At 37.6% G+C, this 17,667-nt stretch overlaps 3 protein-coding genes across 3 annotated transcripts; all 3 read left to right on the top strand.

Annotated features, from left to right (window-relative positions):
- The first annotated feature begins 2,598 nt into the window (after positions 1–2,598).
- On the top strand, positions 2,599–6,716 carry LOC145237268 (adenosine receptor A3-like). Its single transcript, XM_080100069.1, has 6 exons — positions 2,599–3,164; positions 3,754–4,044; positions 4,556–4,707; positions 4,973–5,141; positions 5,501–5,603; positions 6,008–6,716. Exons 1-6 carry the CDS (start codon positions 2,630–2,632, stop codon positions 6,156–6,158), a joined length of 1,401 nt encoding a protein of 466 aa, XP_079956195.1. The 5' UTR covers positions 2,599–2,629; the 3' UTR covers positions 6,159–6,716.
- A 1,297-nt stretch (positions 6,717–8,013) lies between these two features.
- Positions 8,014–10,661, top strand: LOC145237267 (uncharacterized). Its single transcript, XM_080100068.1, has 6 exons — positions 8,014–8,164; positions 8,353–8,643; positions 9,089–9,240; positions 9,495–9,663; positions 10,001–10,103; positions 10,478–10,661. The coding sequence occupies exons 1-6, from the start codon at positions 8,083–8,085 to the stop codon at positions 10,629–10,631; spliced, it is 951 nt and encodes a 316-aa protein (XP_079956194.1). The 5' UTR covers positions 8,014–8,082; the 3' UTR covers positions 10,632–10,661.
- A 3,203-nt stretch (positions 10,662–13,864) lies between these two features.
- LOC145239104 (uncharacterized) lies at positions 13,865–16,948 on the top strand. Its single transcript, XM_080102387.1, has 6 exons — positions 13,865–14,102; positions 14,872–15,162; positions 15,475–15,623; positions 15,946–16,114; positions 16,435–16,537; positions 16,939–16,948. Exons 1-6 carry the CDS (start codon positions 14,021–14,023, stop codon positions 16,946–16,948), a joined length of 804 nt encoding a protein of 267 aa, XP_079958513.1. The 5' UTR covers positions 13,865–14,020.
- The last annotated feature ends 719 nt before the right edge of the window (positions 16,949–17,667 follow it).

Genomic DNA, 17,667 nt, shown 5'->3' with positions numbered 1-17,667 from the left:
CGAGCTTAATTGTTTAAAACTAATACGCATTTATATATCAACTGTTAAAACTATGCACTATATCATAAAAAAATGTCGACACTAAAACTTAAATTTCAAGCGGATGCGACCCTAATAGCAAGTCAGCCAGCCTTAAACAACTTTATCCTGGTAAATTCCGGGAATATACTCAGTAAACTGGTTGCCTGTTTCTCGCTGTGTGAACATGCTGCAAATATAAAAGCAGTCGCCCTGTGAGCGACAAGTAATTCAATCACAGTTGGTAATCCACAACGGAAATGTACTTGTCAGTTGGAATTGGACTCATTTAATCCATTTCAATTTCGCGGTTTAGAAGTATTGGGGCCATGTGACCATATTTGGAAGTGAAAACATAACGCGTCAAAGTCACTTGTCCCAAATCGGAAATGTTGGGGCATCTAAATTGAATACTCTAACTGGTTTTGTACCACTTATTTTCGGGACTATGTCATTAATTCAGGTCAGACGTCACAATTACATGGTGACACTGTATATATGGCGTCACATTTGGTGACAATCGTAACATTGGTAAATTGCACTTAAAACAAGAGTTCTTGAGTATTTTTTCGAAGAGAAACTGGGTTAAGTATTAAAATCACCACTAGGTGGCGTGCATTAAGTAAACCTTTTGGGTAAATATTGTGCTTCTTAAACTGATCTAAAGAATTTCGGAAGTTAGATAGAAAAGTTTACATTCTTAAATAGGATCTGTTGTGCCAACAACAACGCACAATTGTGCAGGTCGTGCATGATATGCTGAACATATTTCCTGAAAATGAAAGGCCAGGGTAATATGTTTTCCATAAAGCCTTGCATTTAGGATTAATTGACAGCTCCGTTTCTTAAACACATCATAAAATCTTTACTAATTAGTCTTCATGTTTTTGAAATAAAACCTTCTTTAAAGCAATAGGCTACAGATCCCCAGGCATATTTTCCGCAACTCGGCTATCGACAGGGGCCCAAAATCAAAAGCCAAATGTTTAAATGTTTGAAAATTCTCCGTTCGTGGCTTCGTCTTGGATTGTTATACTGGTTGTGGTGTCTTGACAATTGGGTCCAAACGGGTCCGGATTAACCGAGGTCTACTGTAAATCTAGTTCGGTGATTTAACCCACCCAACTCAGGCAGGAAGTTGCTTAAAAAATCCGTAGCTTCGAGGTAAACATCTGGTTATTTTCTGATTATAAGCTCGCCAGCTTATACACAAAGCGGAAAACCTGTTATCGTTGACGCCCTAAGCTATAAATTATCTCATTTTATTAACTGAAGTGTTAAGTCAGATACAACAGACAGGCCATAGGAGGATGTGTTATTTTGTAGCTCCTGGTTATTCAAATAGAAAAAAAAAACGTTACAGTAAATGACAAAGTAAATGATGTTCTTGTCTATTGTTTTTTTCTTTGTAATTATAGTAATATTTTGTTTTGCTGAACAAAGATTGATAGTTAAATCAAAACTAAACTGCCGGAGTACCTGTGTATATAGAATACATTATGCAGACGTTTCAACAATTGCAGACAACCTGCACTGGGGGAAACAGCGATTGTTAAAAGGTCTGCATGATGTATTTCATGTACACAATTTCTCTGGCGGTTATGTTTATGATCAAATTACTTTACAAGTCCGTGTACAGCAGCGGTTCCCAAACTGGGGTCCGCGGTCCTTTAGGGGTCCGTGAGGCAATTTTGGGGGGACCGCGAAACGGTTAAAGTAATTCTATAATCTTATTTGGCGTCAGTTTGTGCCACTAAATAAGTTTAAATCAAACTAGAATTGAGAATCGACTGTCTCCATTGCTAAAAAATGGCTTTTATTGAATGACAACTATCAAAAATGCAATTGTTCGCGCACAATCGTAATGTTTTTGTCCTGTTCGTGATGTCAATGCTGTCTTTGAATGATTGTTATGCGCAATTTTGCATAACTAGCTAAAATCCTGCAATCAACTTTTTTTTATGAAATACACATTTAGGCTTAAGGACCGCGAGCCCTCGAAATAATGGCAAAGGGACCGTTTTGAAAAAAATATGAAAAAGTTTGGGAACCACTGGTGTACAGCGTTCAAAAGATTATTTAACATTATGCAAAGTGGCAAATGCTTAAGGATATACGACGGGTTGCAAGGGAGGATATAAGTCCGACAGAGGTTAAATGAAACCGACAGCATTAGCAGCAAATGTCACCATACGTGATTTGTGATAGGAACATCCCCAATTTGGCCAATCTCTTGGGAATATCCACGATCGTCCTGATTTAACACGACAAGGTGTTGCACGATTATTGACTGCTGCAATCATCTATCATTTACTCACCTGTTTACAGTTTGGTTTAAAGGCTGGTGCACAAACCTTAGTAGAACATGGTCGCGTTAAACAATTCTATAGTTTCGTTTAGCGTGGCTTTCAGCAGAAACTGCAAAAAATGCAACAGTAAGCACTAAACTTAACATTGTGTAATCATATATTTCATTTTGGAAGCAACACGTGTTATTTATTGCAAGAATTGTTTTTCTGTTTTATTTTCAAATATTCCAACAAGTTAATTAACCACATATTTTTTGTCGGCAGCATTATATTTTGTTGTTCGAATCACAAAGTTCGCAACCATGTCAGGTAACTGGTCGACAGCGTCAAACGTCTCATGGTTTCCCGCTTTGCCGGAAATCTCAATTTGGGCGCCGCCAATCGCCCCACCTCTGGCCATCACAACCCCGGACCGGCAAATACTTGTTGTAACGCAAGTCGTAAAACCAGCTGCCATTGTGGTAAAGCCCGTTGCTACTAGCAACAATGTGAATAGCTCTGGAAACGCAAACGTCACCAACGGTACAGCATTGAACGCCACAAGTTCATTCAATAACGGAACGTCGATCATCTATCGTAATATTACCTCTTCAAAGTTGTGTGGTTTTCCCGCTTTTTGCTCCAACAAGGCCTACAACGCATGCGCGAACACACCGCTGTGCGCATGCGCAGAATGCAGCACGACAGGAGCGGGATTTTTCGTATTTTTCGTCGTCCTGCTTGGTCTGGCCTGTGTGTTCGGCAACGTACTTGTAATGGCGGTGTTAAAGAAACTCGGGCTCCGTCAAAGTTTCAACAAGATGAAGTTCTCTTTAGCCATCGCCGACTTCCTTACAGGTAATGGTGCAAACTTATTTACAATTGTATTGTGAACACACTCCTATTCAGTTTAGTCAGATCAAAGTCAATGAGTCCGAGCATGAATCACTGTGATTTGTAAGTAACGCGTTAAATCGGATGTTTTGCAAGAACTGAATTGGGTCAAGCTCAAGTATTGTTGACAACTTCGTTTCATCTGTTTAGTAACAATCGACATTTTCGCCATTTAATCCTGTTAGAAAACGAAAGATTGTTGTAAAGAACGAATTTGATCTGTCACAACACAACATTTCAACACTTATTGAGCTAAGACAGTGGTTTTCAAAAGAAGAGAAACTCCTTCCAAGGGATCAATTTTAAAACATAAAAATTAACCTTATTTTTTACATGTGATTTAAAGATAAACGCTTAAGCTCTGGGAATATAACCTGTGAAGTTGGTGAAAAAAATAAGTGCTAAAGATCTATGTATGGTTTAACATCCACTATGTGTACTGTAGAATGTTAGGGAGAAATGAAAATGTATTGAATTGCTAAGTGAGGAATTCGTCGAAAGAGGTTAGGTACCACTCCTTTAAAGTGTTTAAAACAATGTTGCACTTGTTCAGGCGTCCAACTCCTGGTGGTTCCAATCTACAACTTCAGTTGGACGATGAACGTTTCGTCGATGGAATTGGACCATCGCCAACTTTCATTCAGACGATCAGCCGAAGCGACCATTGGAGGAATCTTTCTGCTTCTCACATTCACCAGCTCTTTGTACCACCTAGTGTATATGGGTGCGCAGCGCTTGTACGCCATCAAGTGGCCAATGTCTTACAGATTGCAGAAAGATTTTCACGTCTACGTCGGTTTGGCCGTGGTATGGCTACTTGCTTTGCTATCAAGTACAGTACCAGGTGAAACAAAATATCAAAGCTTTATAACATTAGGCCTACCATATTTCCATCAACAAAAAGGAGGACACATTTAAAAAAAACAGTAAATGATATTAGACGTTTTTTGGCAGTCAATGGGTCCAATATAAAGTTCAGCGTTAATCACACTAAACTAAGGTTATATTTTCACTAAAGTGCTGTGTAAAATCCACCCATATTTCTTTAAAAAAATAAGATCAAGATGTAGTTCTGGGCTGTTTATTAAGGCATAACTGCATTGATATTTATCAAATCAAAAAATTCAAAAAGGAGGACATTTGGGCACTTTCTATTGTCCTTGGAAGACAACTTGGTTGTTGTTAAAAAGGAGGACATGACCTCCAAAAATAGGACGTACGGTAGGCCGTTTGTAACATTTCACACGATTAGAAGCACAAATCTAGCTGCAAACACTCTAAATTGTCCTTATAAGTGACATGTAAAACATGTTGACCGTTAAATGGTGACGTAAAATACTCTTTTTTTTCTTTAGCATGGTTCCCTGATGTCCTGGTCTACACATACAATCACAATATCTTTCTCTTCTACATTTCGAACGCCTATTATTCGTCGCTACATGGAACAAACTTTGATACTTTAATTGCAATTATGATTTGCTTCAACATTATTCCCTACTTGGCAATGGTAAGTAAAAAATCAATCTTACATTAGGTTTTTTGAAGTAGCAATTTTTCGCTAAAAAATTTGTGTAATAAAAAATATGCAGTTGGTTTTAAAATTGCCAAGTTGCTACTAAAGTCCATGCAAAATAACCAATAATAATATTTATATGTGTATATATATAGCACAAAAAAGACCAAAAATTGGTATGCAAATAAATAGAGATGGTTGTTTTGTTTTTCAATTTCCGAAAAAAAGTTTAAATCCAGAAAACCTGAATTTATTTCAGACTTGTGCTACTTTCGTCACGCTCTACTCCGTCCGAACAAAGATGAAGAAGTCGAAGCAACTCAAGCATGGCGAATCAGCCAATCAGAAGGCGGTAAAAGTGGACAGCAAGGAAATTGAAATGTGTATCACAGTTGCCCTGATGCAACTCGGTTTCACAATCACAATAAGTAAGAATAAACTGAGAATTATATTGCTATTTTGCAGTTCACACGTTTCGATATAACTAATGTCATAATGTAGCACACGCAACTCTTCACGGAAAGCCTTTGTTCTTGTGTAATTATTGTTCATTTTATCCCGCTGCGCTTGCACATTTTCGCTTGTGTGCTCGCAATATATCATTCATTGCTCTGAAGAAGCCCTACCGTTCTGGTGGGCGAAACGTCAGCAAAAAAACAACTAGTATTTTGTTTAGCAATACACCAGTTGAACGGCAAATTTGTTAAACAACTAATGTCATCGTTGAAGCAATGTATGTCAATGAATGGGACTGCTTCTTCTGATTATATCTTAATATTTTTTTCAGTTCCACTCGTTGTCATCAACGCTCTGTTTTACGGTTATTCCCTCACATGCGACACGGCCTCACTCCCCTTTCTGGTGTGTTTCTACCTCAGCATGTCGAACAGGTAAAAATACGCTACGCTCATTGCATAACAAGATGCGGCAGAGTGAATATATCAGAGAAGGAAAGTGCGCAGCGATTCAAGCGACTGCATGAAGCTGGTTCTAAAACCCGCTTTTACGATCTAAGTCAGCGGTTCCCAACTTGGGTCGCCTGACAATTTGCCTGGGGCCAACTTGTTTTAGGCCGTGGACCACTAGCCCCACTAAAATAAACTCGTGAACTAATTTATTGTTGAGAAAAAAGTACAGTCAATGTTAATATAGAGCCTTATATATCCTTGGGGTCAGCGCAACATGGCAAATGTTATCAAGGGGTCACTGCACAAGAAAGGTTGCGAACCGCTGATCTAAGTGAAAAGTTACACCGCAATTTAGCATTAATTTCAGAACTTTGTTTCTTTTTCAGCTTGGTGAACATAATAGTCTACAGTTTTCGCAACAAAGCTTTTGTGAAGACAGCCAATGAGATGTTGGCAATTCCAATCTGCTGCCCAAGGAAGGACAACATTCAAACTTCATATGCGAGCAGAAGCACTGCAGGAACGCAAGTGCCGTAAAGAGTGGATATCGAGGTTGAAACAGACGCTCTTTAATCGGCGTTATTTGTTTTGAAGTCCACCAAAGTTCAGTTAAGGACAAACCTATTTTTAATTCGACCCGTTGGCTTTCAGGGTCGTCTTCGGTCTTAAGTTTAAATAACTCGGCTTAATTCGGTGCTGACATTACACTCGGAATTGTTTGTGCCGAAATTTTACAAACTCTCGGGTCTATTTCCGATTTTGTTTAAAAACAATGGGTTCAGGTTTGTACTTTCGGGTTCTGGCTCCAGTTCCGGGCCTGCTTACAACTTTGCTTTGTACACAGTAAACAGTACAAAACCTTTATTGATGAAGCCATTCTCTGCCTCGCAAGCAGCTTAGCAAGATTCGATCTGTAAATTAATTTCCATGAAGCATTGTCACCTTCCATTGTGTTGATACCTGAGTATTCCTTTCGTTTTCTCTTCTCTTTTTATTTGTGATTTAATTTTTGCTTCGTTCGTATTGTTTTACATGACAAGATGGGCAGACCTTTCCGCAAATATACTAAAATATCATTGCTTTAATTAAAAACATCTGTGCGTATAACACATCATGCAGATGCTGTTGTCAACATTAGTTATGCTTTTAATTAAATAACTTTTCAAGACGGTGTATAGAGTCCTAAGAATATAGCTGTTTTAAGTTTTTTTAGCAAAATAAAAATTTACCAGCTTGTTATCTGTACATGTGGACGTGGAACTATAATGGCATTAGTTGCAGCAAATGTCAACATAAGTGATTTGTGACAGGAACATCCTCGATTAAAGGGAAGTAGTTGTAACAGTAGCCAGGCTTATTTGATCAAAACCTCGTGTGATGTCCACGGTTTATGATTGTTCTGATTCGACACGACAGGGTTGTCAATGTGTTTCCTCACACCCATCATGTGTTGCACGATAATTGACAGCTATGATCATTTATCATTACCTAACCTTTCAGTTTCAAGGCCGTTGCAGAACCTTTGCATTACATCCTCACGTTAACCAGTTTGCTGGTTTGAGTTAGGAGGGTTTCAATGAGAAACTAAAAAGCGTAGCAGTTTAACATCTTTCTTTGGATTTAGAAACTTAAAGAGTTTAAAGATACCTTGTTTTGTTTAGCCATGGGCAACATATGTTAGCAGTTGCAGCATACTAAGTTTTTGACAAGTTTCGTGTAAGTAAGTAGTCCAGGAACAAAATACATATTAACTCGATACTTTTTTTACCGGTTTTGGTTTGTAAAATTGTCGAACGTTAATGTCGAGGTGGTAATAATTCAAGACCCAACTGCTTGATGCAACCTAACTTTGTGCAGTGTACAGTAATTACCTTTCATTTTTGACAACAATATGTGTTATTTTTTGCACGAATTGTATTTTTTCAAATATTTCATGAAGCTAGTCAACCACATATATGTTTTGTCGGCAGCATTAGATTGTGTTGTTTAAATCACAAACTTCGAAAAAATGTCAGCAAACTTGTCAACAGCATATAACATCTCATTTTATCCTGTTTTTCAACAAATCATGCAGGCATTCGTGTTGCCAGAAACGCCAACCCTGGGCCTCTCAGTCCCCGAAAGGCAAATATTTATTGTAACACAAGTCGTAAATCCCCCTGTCATTGTCAAGCCCGTTGCTACCAGCAACAATGTGAATAGCTCTGGGAGCGCAAACGTCACCAACGGCACAGCATTCAACGCCACAAGTTCATTCAATAACGGAACGTCGACCTTCTATCGTAACATAACCACCTCAAAGTTGTGTGGTTTTCCAGCCTTTTGCTCCAACAAGGCCTACAACGCATGCGCGAACACACCACTGTGCGCATGCGCAGAATGCAGCACGACAGGGGCGGGATTTTTCGTATTTTTCGTCGTCCTGCTCGGTCTGGCCTGTGTGTTCGGCAACGTACTTGTAATGGCGGTGTTAAAGAAACTCGGGCTCCGACAAAGCTTCAACAAGATGAAGTTCTCTTTGGCTGTCGCCGACTTTCTAACGGGTAAAAACATTTTGAACATTTTTTATGGTAACGTTTTTAGTTTTTCAAAACAACTGCTTTAAGCCTAGTTAGCTTCTTGGACATGGGTTGAAATGACAAAACATATTAGCAAACGATCAAGTATTTGCCGCACTTTATATGATATTGTCCTGGTCTAAATCGTTTGAAACAGTGTTGCACTTGTTCAGGCGTCCAACTCCTGGTGGTTTCAATCTACAACTTCAGTTGGACGATGAACGTTACTTCAATGGAATTGGATCAGCGTCAACTTTCACTGCGAGGATCAGCTCAAGCGACTGTGGGAGGAATCTTTCTCCTTCTCACATTCACCAGCTCTTTGTACCACCTAGTGTACATGGGTGCGCAGCGCCTGTATGCCATCAAGTGGCCAATGTCTTACAGATTGCAGAAAGATTTTCATATTACCATTGGATTGGTTGTGGTTTGGCTTCTTGCTTTGCTATCAAGCACTGTTCCAGGTGAAACCAAATATCCAATCTTCAAAACATTTTATTTTGTGGTCGCATGACAGAAGATCGATACTAGTTTAGAGCGGAGTTTGCGAGAATTATTTTCGATTAAATTTGACTTTTTGACATGTATTCACCGTCCAAAGCCAGTCTAACTCTCTAACATCGATAACTTTTACAATATTAGCACGATTAGAAATGCTTGGTGACCGGTTGATTCGGTATAACGTCTTCATTGGCGTCTGGCGTACTATGAATTCTATATGAGTGTGCCGTGATCGCTGGTCTGCATCAACGCTTCAGGGCTGATCCCAGTTATGAATTTATGTTCATCTTAACTTAGCACGATCAGAAGCACAAAGCTTGCTGCAAACACCCTAAATTGTCCTTATAAGTGACATGTAAAACATGTTGACCGTTAAATGGTGACGTAAAATACTCTTTTTTTCTTTAGCATGGTTCCCTGACGTTCTGGTCTACACATACAACCACAATATCTTTCTCTTCTACATTTCGAACGCCTATTATTCGTCGCTACATGGAACAAACTTTGATACTTTAATTGCAATTATGATTTGCTTCAACATTATTCCCTACTTGGCAATGGTAAGTAAAAAATCAATCTTACATTAGGTTTTTTGAAGTAGCAATTTTTCGCTAAAAAATTTGTGTAATAAAAAATATGCAGTTGGTTTTAAAATTGCCAAGTTGCTACTAAAGTCCACGCAATATATATACAAAAAAATATTTATATGTGTATATACAGCACAATAAAACTGGTATGCAAATAAATAGAGATAGTTGTTTTGTTTTTCAATTTCCAAAAAAGTTTAAATCCAGAAAACCTGAATTTATTTCAGACTTGTGCTACTTTCGTCACGCTCTATTCGGCCCGAAGAAATATAAAGAAGTCGAAGCAACTCAAGCATGGCAAATCAGCCAATCAGAAGCCGGTAAAAGTGGACAGCAAGGAATTTGAAATGTGTATCACAGTTGCACTGATGCAACTTGGTTTCACAATGACAATAAGTAAGAATAAACTGAGATGAAACATATTCATACTGGGATCATCGATCAATCATAGTACGCCAGGCCTATTAAAAGAGCGCGAGTCCCGGAAAGGGGATTCGAATCCCACCGCAGGCTTAATTATTCTAGCCTATGCCTTCACATGTGGGAATGCTTGGGAGACCAGCTGATTCGGTACACGCCTTTAATAGGCTTGGCGTACTATGATTAAAGAATAAACTGAGAATTATATTGTTATTGTGGAGTTCAAACGTTTCCATAAAACTAATGTCATCGTTGAAGCAATGCATGTCAATAAATGAGATTTTTTCTTTTAAGTATATCTTTGCTTTTTCAGTTCCACTAGTTGTCATCAATGCTCTATTTTACGGATATTCCCTAACGTGCGACACAGCATCACTACCCTTTCTGGTGTGTTTCTACCTGAGCATGTCGAACAGGTAAATATACGCTACGCTCATTGGACAGTAAGATGCGGCAAGGTGAATATATCACAGAAGGAAAGCGGGCAGCGATTCAAGCGACTGCATGAAGCTGGTTCTTAAACCCGCTTTTACGATCTAAGGCAGTGGTTCCCAACTTGTTTTAGGCCGTGGACCACTAGCCCCAATAAAATAAACTCATGGACCAATTTATTGTTGAGAAAAAAACAGCAAATCCTAATTTAGACCTACTAATGTTTGACCTTGGGGTCACCGTAACTTGGCAAAAGTTATCATGGGTTCACGGCACCAGAAAAGTTGGGAACCGCTGATTTAAGTGAAAAGTTACGCCTCAATTTAGCATTAAATTCTCAACTTTGTTTGTTTTTCAGCTTGGTGAACATAATAGTCTACAGTTTTCGCAACAAAGCTTTTGTGAAGACAGCCAAAGAGATGTTAGCAATTCCAATCTGCTGCCCAAGGAAGGACGACAATATTCAAACTTCTTATGCGAGCAGAAGCACAGCAGGAACACAAGTGTCGTAAAAAGAAAGTGGATACCGAAGTGGAAATATACGCTCTTCAATCGATGTTTTTTGTTTCGAAGTCGAATTTTATCAGATCAGCGAACCGGTTAGCATTACTGGTTACTGTCAATGGACTTTTTGTAACAGAACCAGGTAAAAAAATATGACTTTTGTGGTAGAACCGACTGACAAAATTTGAATCCCACCACTGGGACAAACCTATCTTTAAGTTGGTCCGTCGACTTTTAAGGTCGTATTCAGGCTTACGTTCAAATACTTGGGCTTAATTCGGGGCAGACTCCACACATTTAAAATAATTTGTAACGAAATTGTGCAAATTTTTTGGTCTAATTCCATCTTTGTTTTTAAAAAATGGGTTCAGGCCAAGTTTTAGTTCGTACTTTCGGGTTCTGGCTCCAGTTCCGGGCCTGCTTACAACTTTGCTTTGTACACAGTAAACAGTACAAAACCTTTATTGATCAAGCCATTCTCTGCCTCGCTAGCAGCTTAGCACGATTCGATCTGTAAATTAATTTCCATGAAGCATTGCTACCTTCCATTGTGTTGATACCTGAGTATTTAATTTTGTTTTAAATTCATAATTCTGATGTTATAAAAATATTTAGTCGTTCATCCTTCAGTTTTAAAGATATATATATTTCGCTTTTTAGCATCGTCAATATCTTATTATTATATTTTCTCTTTTTTGTGTTTTACTGAAATTTTGTTTCGTTTGTATTGTTTCACATGACAAAAATCATAGGCGGGAACCATTACTAAAATATTATTGCTTTAAATAAAAACATCTGTACATATAATACATCATGCAGATGCTGTTGTCAACATCAGTTATGATTTTAATTAAATTACTTTTCAAGTCGGTGTATAGAGTCCCTAAGATTATTGCTGTTCCAGGTTTTATCAGCAGAAAGAAAAATTTACCAGCCTGTTATCTGCACACGTGGAAGAGACTACCTCTTGTGTGAACTAACAAAATTATTTTTGTGTTTATTTCGTCGACGAAGCAGACAATATTAATGTTAATATACCAAGTATTTCGATTTGCTTTCTTTCTTTTATGGTCAGAGTAGCGTCGTTTTTAAAGGCTTTTGGAAAATGTACAGCGCGGTTAGTCGGGTTACGGTTTGACCACCAGCCTTAAAAGTTATACTGCAATAGACTGAGATAAGTAAATTATCTGAAGGTATTAAGCACCAGTGCTTATTTTGTAAGATTAAAAAAGTATTTTAATTTCATCCGATTTTAAAATTTATACGTATTCCAAACGGTTCGCAAATTTTGTAACCTGAGCTATCTGTATGAAAGTATAAAGATGTACTAGTACAGTATTCGTCCTGCTCTACGAATGCCCAACAACTTAAGTGGTTTGTTATAACAAATACACATTACAGACTGGTTTTAGTGTGTTGAATTTGTCAGCTAAGTACTATCTGTATTACAGTTTTCATTTATAGAGAATAATTTATATAGGTGTATAACCTACATTTTATAGGTGTATAGCCTTATTAACCTACAGATTTTACATTTTATCAATTTTTTTTTGCATAGTTTAAATGATAAAACGTTTTTGAGAACGTGTTTGAGCAATAATATCTTAATATCATTGCTGCATTTCAAAAGCTTCAATCGCTTCAATCTTGAGCGCCACTGGTGGTGGGAAATAAAGTGACATTGATTGATCTTTGAGAGCACAAACACAGGAAGTAACTACAAACGAGTAACTGAAACACCCGACAAATTCTAATTACCTGCTTGTATTATATAATCAATTATCCAATCATGGCTGTACGTTAACAGTTCGTCGCACAAAGTTTAGGTTTTAAATCAGCAATGTCTAATTTTAGGTGAAAGTCACGGGCGTCCGAACGAAAAAAATACAGGGGAGGGCAATACTACGTCACATCGCCGTTCGAAAAGCAAACTTCGGAACAAAATCATCTAACTGTGCTACTCATTCTTATCAATTCCAATGTAGCAAAATACTACTACAGTGATATAGTTAATAAACACAATATTAACTATCACTGAAGTAAGTAGTATGATGGAAAATACTTTTTAACGGAAGTGGGATTTACATAGAAAAAGAACGAACGTATGACTGTGAAAGAAAAACAACATTGAATAAAATATCATATTGTTGTTGTTGTAAATTTCAGTCCTCTGTGATTACGAAACAATTTATTCCAACGATTAACCGGGCAGGGAAGGACGTCGTTTGAAGTTCGTAGATGGCTTCCGATTTATTTCTAACTCTTTTGGCGCGGGACAAGATACCCAGGAAGCTTGTGTTTCTCGTGATTTTAATTTGTCAATTTAAGTGATGTTCATGGTCATAACCAAGTTATAAAAGAGAGGTCCCTCCCTAAGCTGCGCTCTAAACTGAAGTTAGTGAACTTGTGTGTATGTCAAAAAACATGCAAGACGACATAAAATGAAAGGATATTAGTTCAGTGATAGGGTCTGTCATTAAAATTCTAAAGGAAAGACAGAACTTGGATGTCTTTACATCTAACCTTGTATTTCCAGTGAGCTTGTGAAGACGCTTTTCGCACTTTTGGCAAACGCAGCGACTATTAAACCGTTTAGTAGAATAGACGGTGTTTCTTATGTAGAAGATATGAATGCTTCGGTAGCACGCATAGGTTTGTTAAGGAAGAGTACAAATACGTCAATGTGCATAATATCTCATATTCTTAAAGTATATTCCTAAATAATCAATACATCATTAACTTTATATTTGAAATCAGAATTCTACGTCGCTATGTTTATTAATAGCATTGATTCATTAAAAAGTTCATTAAACAACTTGTATATTGGAGACGAATGACTTGTTCTTGTGAAGTTAAAGGCTTGTTATTCTAAAAACAAGTTACATGTATTTGAAAGCGAAAGTGAAGCTTAGATTTTGCTTAAAATCTATTGTATACTTTGTACACGAATCAAACATGTTTCTATTTTTTGTTATTTAAGTCAGTTTAATATTGTTGTATTACAAAACACGAAACAATGGCTTCAAATTCGACGAACTCGTCATCAAACTACGGAAAAATCTTGGACCTTGCTGCACCGACTCGACAAGGGCGTATTTTACAGTACATTGTCTCCACGACAGTTTTGGTGACCCAACTCGCTGCCAATAGCAACGCCACCAACAGCACAGCATTGAACGCTACAAGCTCATTTAACAACGGAACGTCGATCATCTATCGCAACATTACCACTTCACAGTTGTGTGGTTTTCCCGCATTTTGCTCCAACGAAGCCTACAAAGAATGCGCAAACACATCACTAAGCACATGTAACGAGTGCAGCAAGACAGGAGCGGGATTTTTCGTATTTTTCGTCGTCCTGCTCGGTCTGACCTGTGTGTTCGGCAACGTACTTGTAATGGCGGTGTCAAAGAAGCTCGGGCTCCGTCAAAGTTTCAACAAGATGAAGTTCTCTTTGGCTGTCGCTGATTTTCTCACAGGTAAGAGTTTGGACAATCTCCGATATTCGGAAGCGCTATGGACACATTTAAGTCTAAATCAATGTTAAGATAAACATATTCATACTGGGATCAGCCCTGAAGCGTCGATGCAGACCAGTGATTACGGCATACATATCGATAAATTATAGTACGCCATTAAAGGCGTGTACCGAATCAGCTGGTCTTCCAAGCATTCCCTAATAGGCCTGGCGCACTATGTGTCAATGTTTTGAGTCTATTTGAATGGATTTTTAAGCAAGTTTAGAACGAGATTAATTAAATTGTTAAGTTATTTTTTTGTGTTCTCGCATCAACAATTGTTGCTCTTTAGTACTTGCGATTTCGATTCCCTTTTTACGCGTTATAACGTTATAACCAAGGATATATCATTGGGGAATGACACAAAATATCAACACAAAAGCAAGCTAATGTTTGCAACAAAAAGTTTTAAAGCCTGGACTGCGTCAGGATTTATAAAGAATAGTTTTTGCTCACAGCTCATCACTTGAATATTAGGCACGCAGAAAAAAGCTTGCTGATCAAATTTTTAATCATTTTGAAATAATCCAAACTTAAACATGTTTTCAAGTTTGTAGAGCTCTTCTGGCAAATGTAGTTTTATTCCGACGTTTCGACGTCCTATATTCATGTCCTGTATAGGACGTCCAAACGTTGGAGTAAAATTACATTTGCCAGAATAGCTCTACAAACTTGAAATTATGCCTGGCAGCAATAGCTTATATCTTAAACATGTTTGTGTTTTGCTCAGGCGTCCAACTCCTGGTGGTGTCAACTTACAACTTTAGTTGGTCGATGAACGTATCGTCGACTGAATTGGATCAGCGTCAGTTTCTACTCACAGGAACACCCGAAGCGACTGTAGGAGGAATATTTTTACTCCTCGCGTTCACAAGCTCTTTGTACCACCTAGTGTACATGGGTGTGCAGCGCCTGTACGCCATCAAGTGGCCAAGGTCTTACCGATTACAGAAAGATTTTCACGTCTACATAGGCTTGGCTGTGGTCTGGCTTTTAGCCTTGACATCAAGCACAGTTCCAGGTGAAATAAAGATATACAAGCTCTAAAATGTTCAACATAATGAAGAAGTCGGTCTTGTTTTAAGGTGGTAAAAAGTGTTCAAAAAGATTCTTGTAGCCCAATTGTCTGCGATTACAGTGACATATTAAGTTAAACTGTTTTCACCATTTATTACTCGATTGGCTGTTCAAAGCTTGCCAAAAACACAATACAAAACGATGCCTTTAACAATAAATAGCATAATAAGGTTCCTAAAACTAGCCGCTAAAAAACTTTTTTATCGAGCCTATATTGGACAAAGAATGTTAATGGATTTTCCCTCTTTTTGTACAGCATGGTTTCCAGATTCTATGGTCTACACATACCAACACACTATCTTTCTCTTCTACGTTTCAAACACGTATTATTCGACACAAGGAGGCAACTTCACCGTTCTGATTGCAATGATGATCTGCTTTATAGTTGTTCCCTACATAATAATGGTAAATATGCATAAATAATGCCTTTTATTTGTCAGCTTTTCTGTCTCTAATTTTTAATTTAATTTTTTTTCTATTCTTTTTTTCGTTTACTTGGTTTTGATGTAATCATAAACATAACTGCCAAAACAACTGGTGTATATAGAATACATCATGCAGATTACTTTCAAATGCAGATTACTGTATAGCGTTCCTATAAATAGTTTGATTTGTTTTTGATTTTCCAACCGAATTAACTTCTTTCAAAACGAAACTTGGCCCCCATAATTTAACAGTGAGGATTTTTTTCTGCCAAAATATTTTTTTTTAATTTTTGTTCTTTCAGACTTGTAGTACTTTTGTCACGCTTTATTCGGTCCGAACCAACATGAAGAAGTCAAAGCAACTCAAGCATGGCGAATCAGCCAATCACAACGCGGTAAAAGTTGACAGCAAGGAAATTGAAATGTGTATCACAGTTGCCCTGATGCAACTTGGTTTCACAATCACAATGAGTAAGCTGAAGTATTTTAATTCTTGTTTTTTAGACCAGTTTTCAAATATTTTCCTCATTACAGCTCAATACAGTGGTGGGATTCCGCCGGTTCGCACCGGTTCTATAGAACCGTCTCACGAAATTTTATGAGATAAGCGAACTGGTTAGCATTACTGGTTACTTTTAATTGTCTTTCTGTAACAGAACCGGCTGAAATATGTGGCTTTTGTGATAGAACCGCCTGACAAAAAATTTGAATCCCACCACTGGTTCCATGCATGTCAATGAATAACAATTTTGTTTCTTCTGATGGCATAATATATATTTTTTCTTTTTCAGTTCCACTCGTTGTCATCAATGCTCTAATTTACGGAAATTCCCTAACGTGCGACACAGGTTCACTTCCATTCTTGTTGTGTTTCTACCTCAGTATGTCAAACAGGTAAATATACGCTACGCTCATAGGATATGTTTATGCTCAAATTATACTGCCGCAAAAGTTTCAACGGTGGTAAAAAGCAACAAAAAAAGCAAATAACATCTACCGGATTTATCATTCAACTGGTGTGATGCTAAACAAAGTGCGTGTTAAAATAACACGTACTTGGTAAATTTGGCGTTTGGGAAACCTAAGTGAAGAGGTTCTCATTTCAATTCAGCTTTCGCCTTTATATAGCTCAGTGCAGCCCTTTCGACAAATTTTGCTTCATTTGAAAACAGTTGAAACGCACAAAACCGAATTGTGTCGAAAAGTGTTAGCTCTACTAACTGCTGAAGTTTGCTCCTAAGCCAGCTTTAATATCCATAGGAACCGTAGTTAAGCAGCTTTATTTGAATTTTCAGCTTTGATTAAAAACATCGTTTACGTGCTAAACATCATTTTGTATTACAATTTCTTCCTTTAGTTTAAAACTAATTTAAACCAGTTGGCAATTGAATATTATAAGAGAGTGAAAGTGGAGCTATTTCCCAAAACTGCATACAGCTATTTCCCAAACCCGCTTTCGCTATCCAGGTGGAAATTTAAAAGTTTATTACGTCATCTGACTATGTTACGTCATTAAACTGTTTATTACGACGTCATCTGTCTTACGTCATTGCGGTTCTAGTTGGATTAAAATGATAAATGAATTTTATCGGTTGTTTCGTGTTCTGTATAGCACATAGAAGTCGTATTGCAGGTTTAGTGTAACACCTAATTCTTCGTTCATTATTAAAGTTTGTTCAGTAGAGGGCGCTTCCAGAGCTATTTATCTCGATTAAGAGACATTGTTAACAGCAGGACTAGCCACCTTTTAACACTGTGCCCCGATACACTAATGTACCTTGGTGGATTTGTGCCATAAAATATTTGTGTTGTGTTGACTATATTCACTTAAAAAAAACTACGACAAACGGTGTATTGAAATCTCGATCCAGTCAGATTCCAGATAGATTCGAATCCAAATTTCAGTTTTTGTCGGGTAATTGGAACCGATATAAATTTGTGCTCTGACCAATTGTGAAAATATAAACGCATGTGATACGATTTTACTTCGACGACTTTCGGTCGCAAAATAGAAAAAAGGGACT

This window comes from Phallusia mammillata, chromosome 7 (genome assembly GCF_965637545.1).
Source record: "Phallusia mammillata chromosome 7, kaPhaMamm4.hap1.1, whole genome shotgun sequence".
Taxonomy (NCBI): domain Eukaryota; kingdom Metazoa; phylum Chordata; class Ascidiacea; order Phlebobranchia; family Ascidiidae; genus Phallusia; species Phallusia mammillata.
The sequence above is the reverse complement of the archived record's forward strand: the minus strand, read 5'-3'. Positions and strand labels throughout refer to the sequence as shown.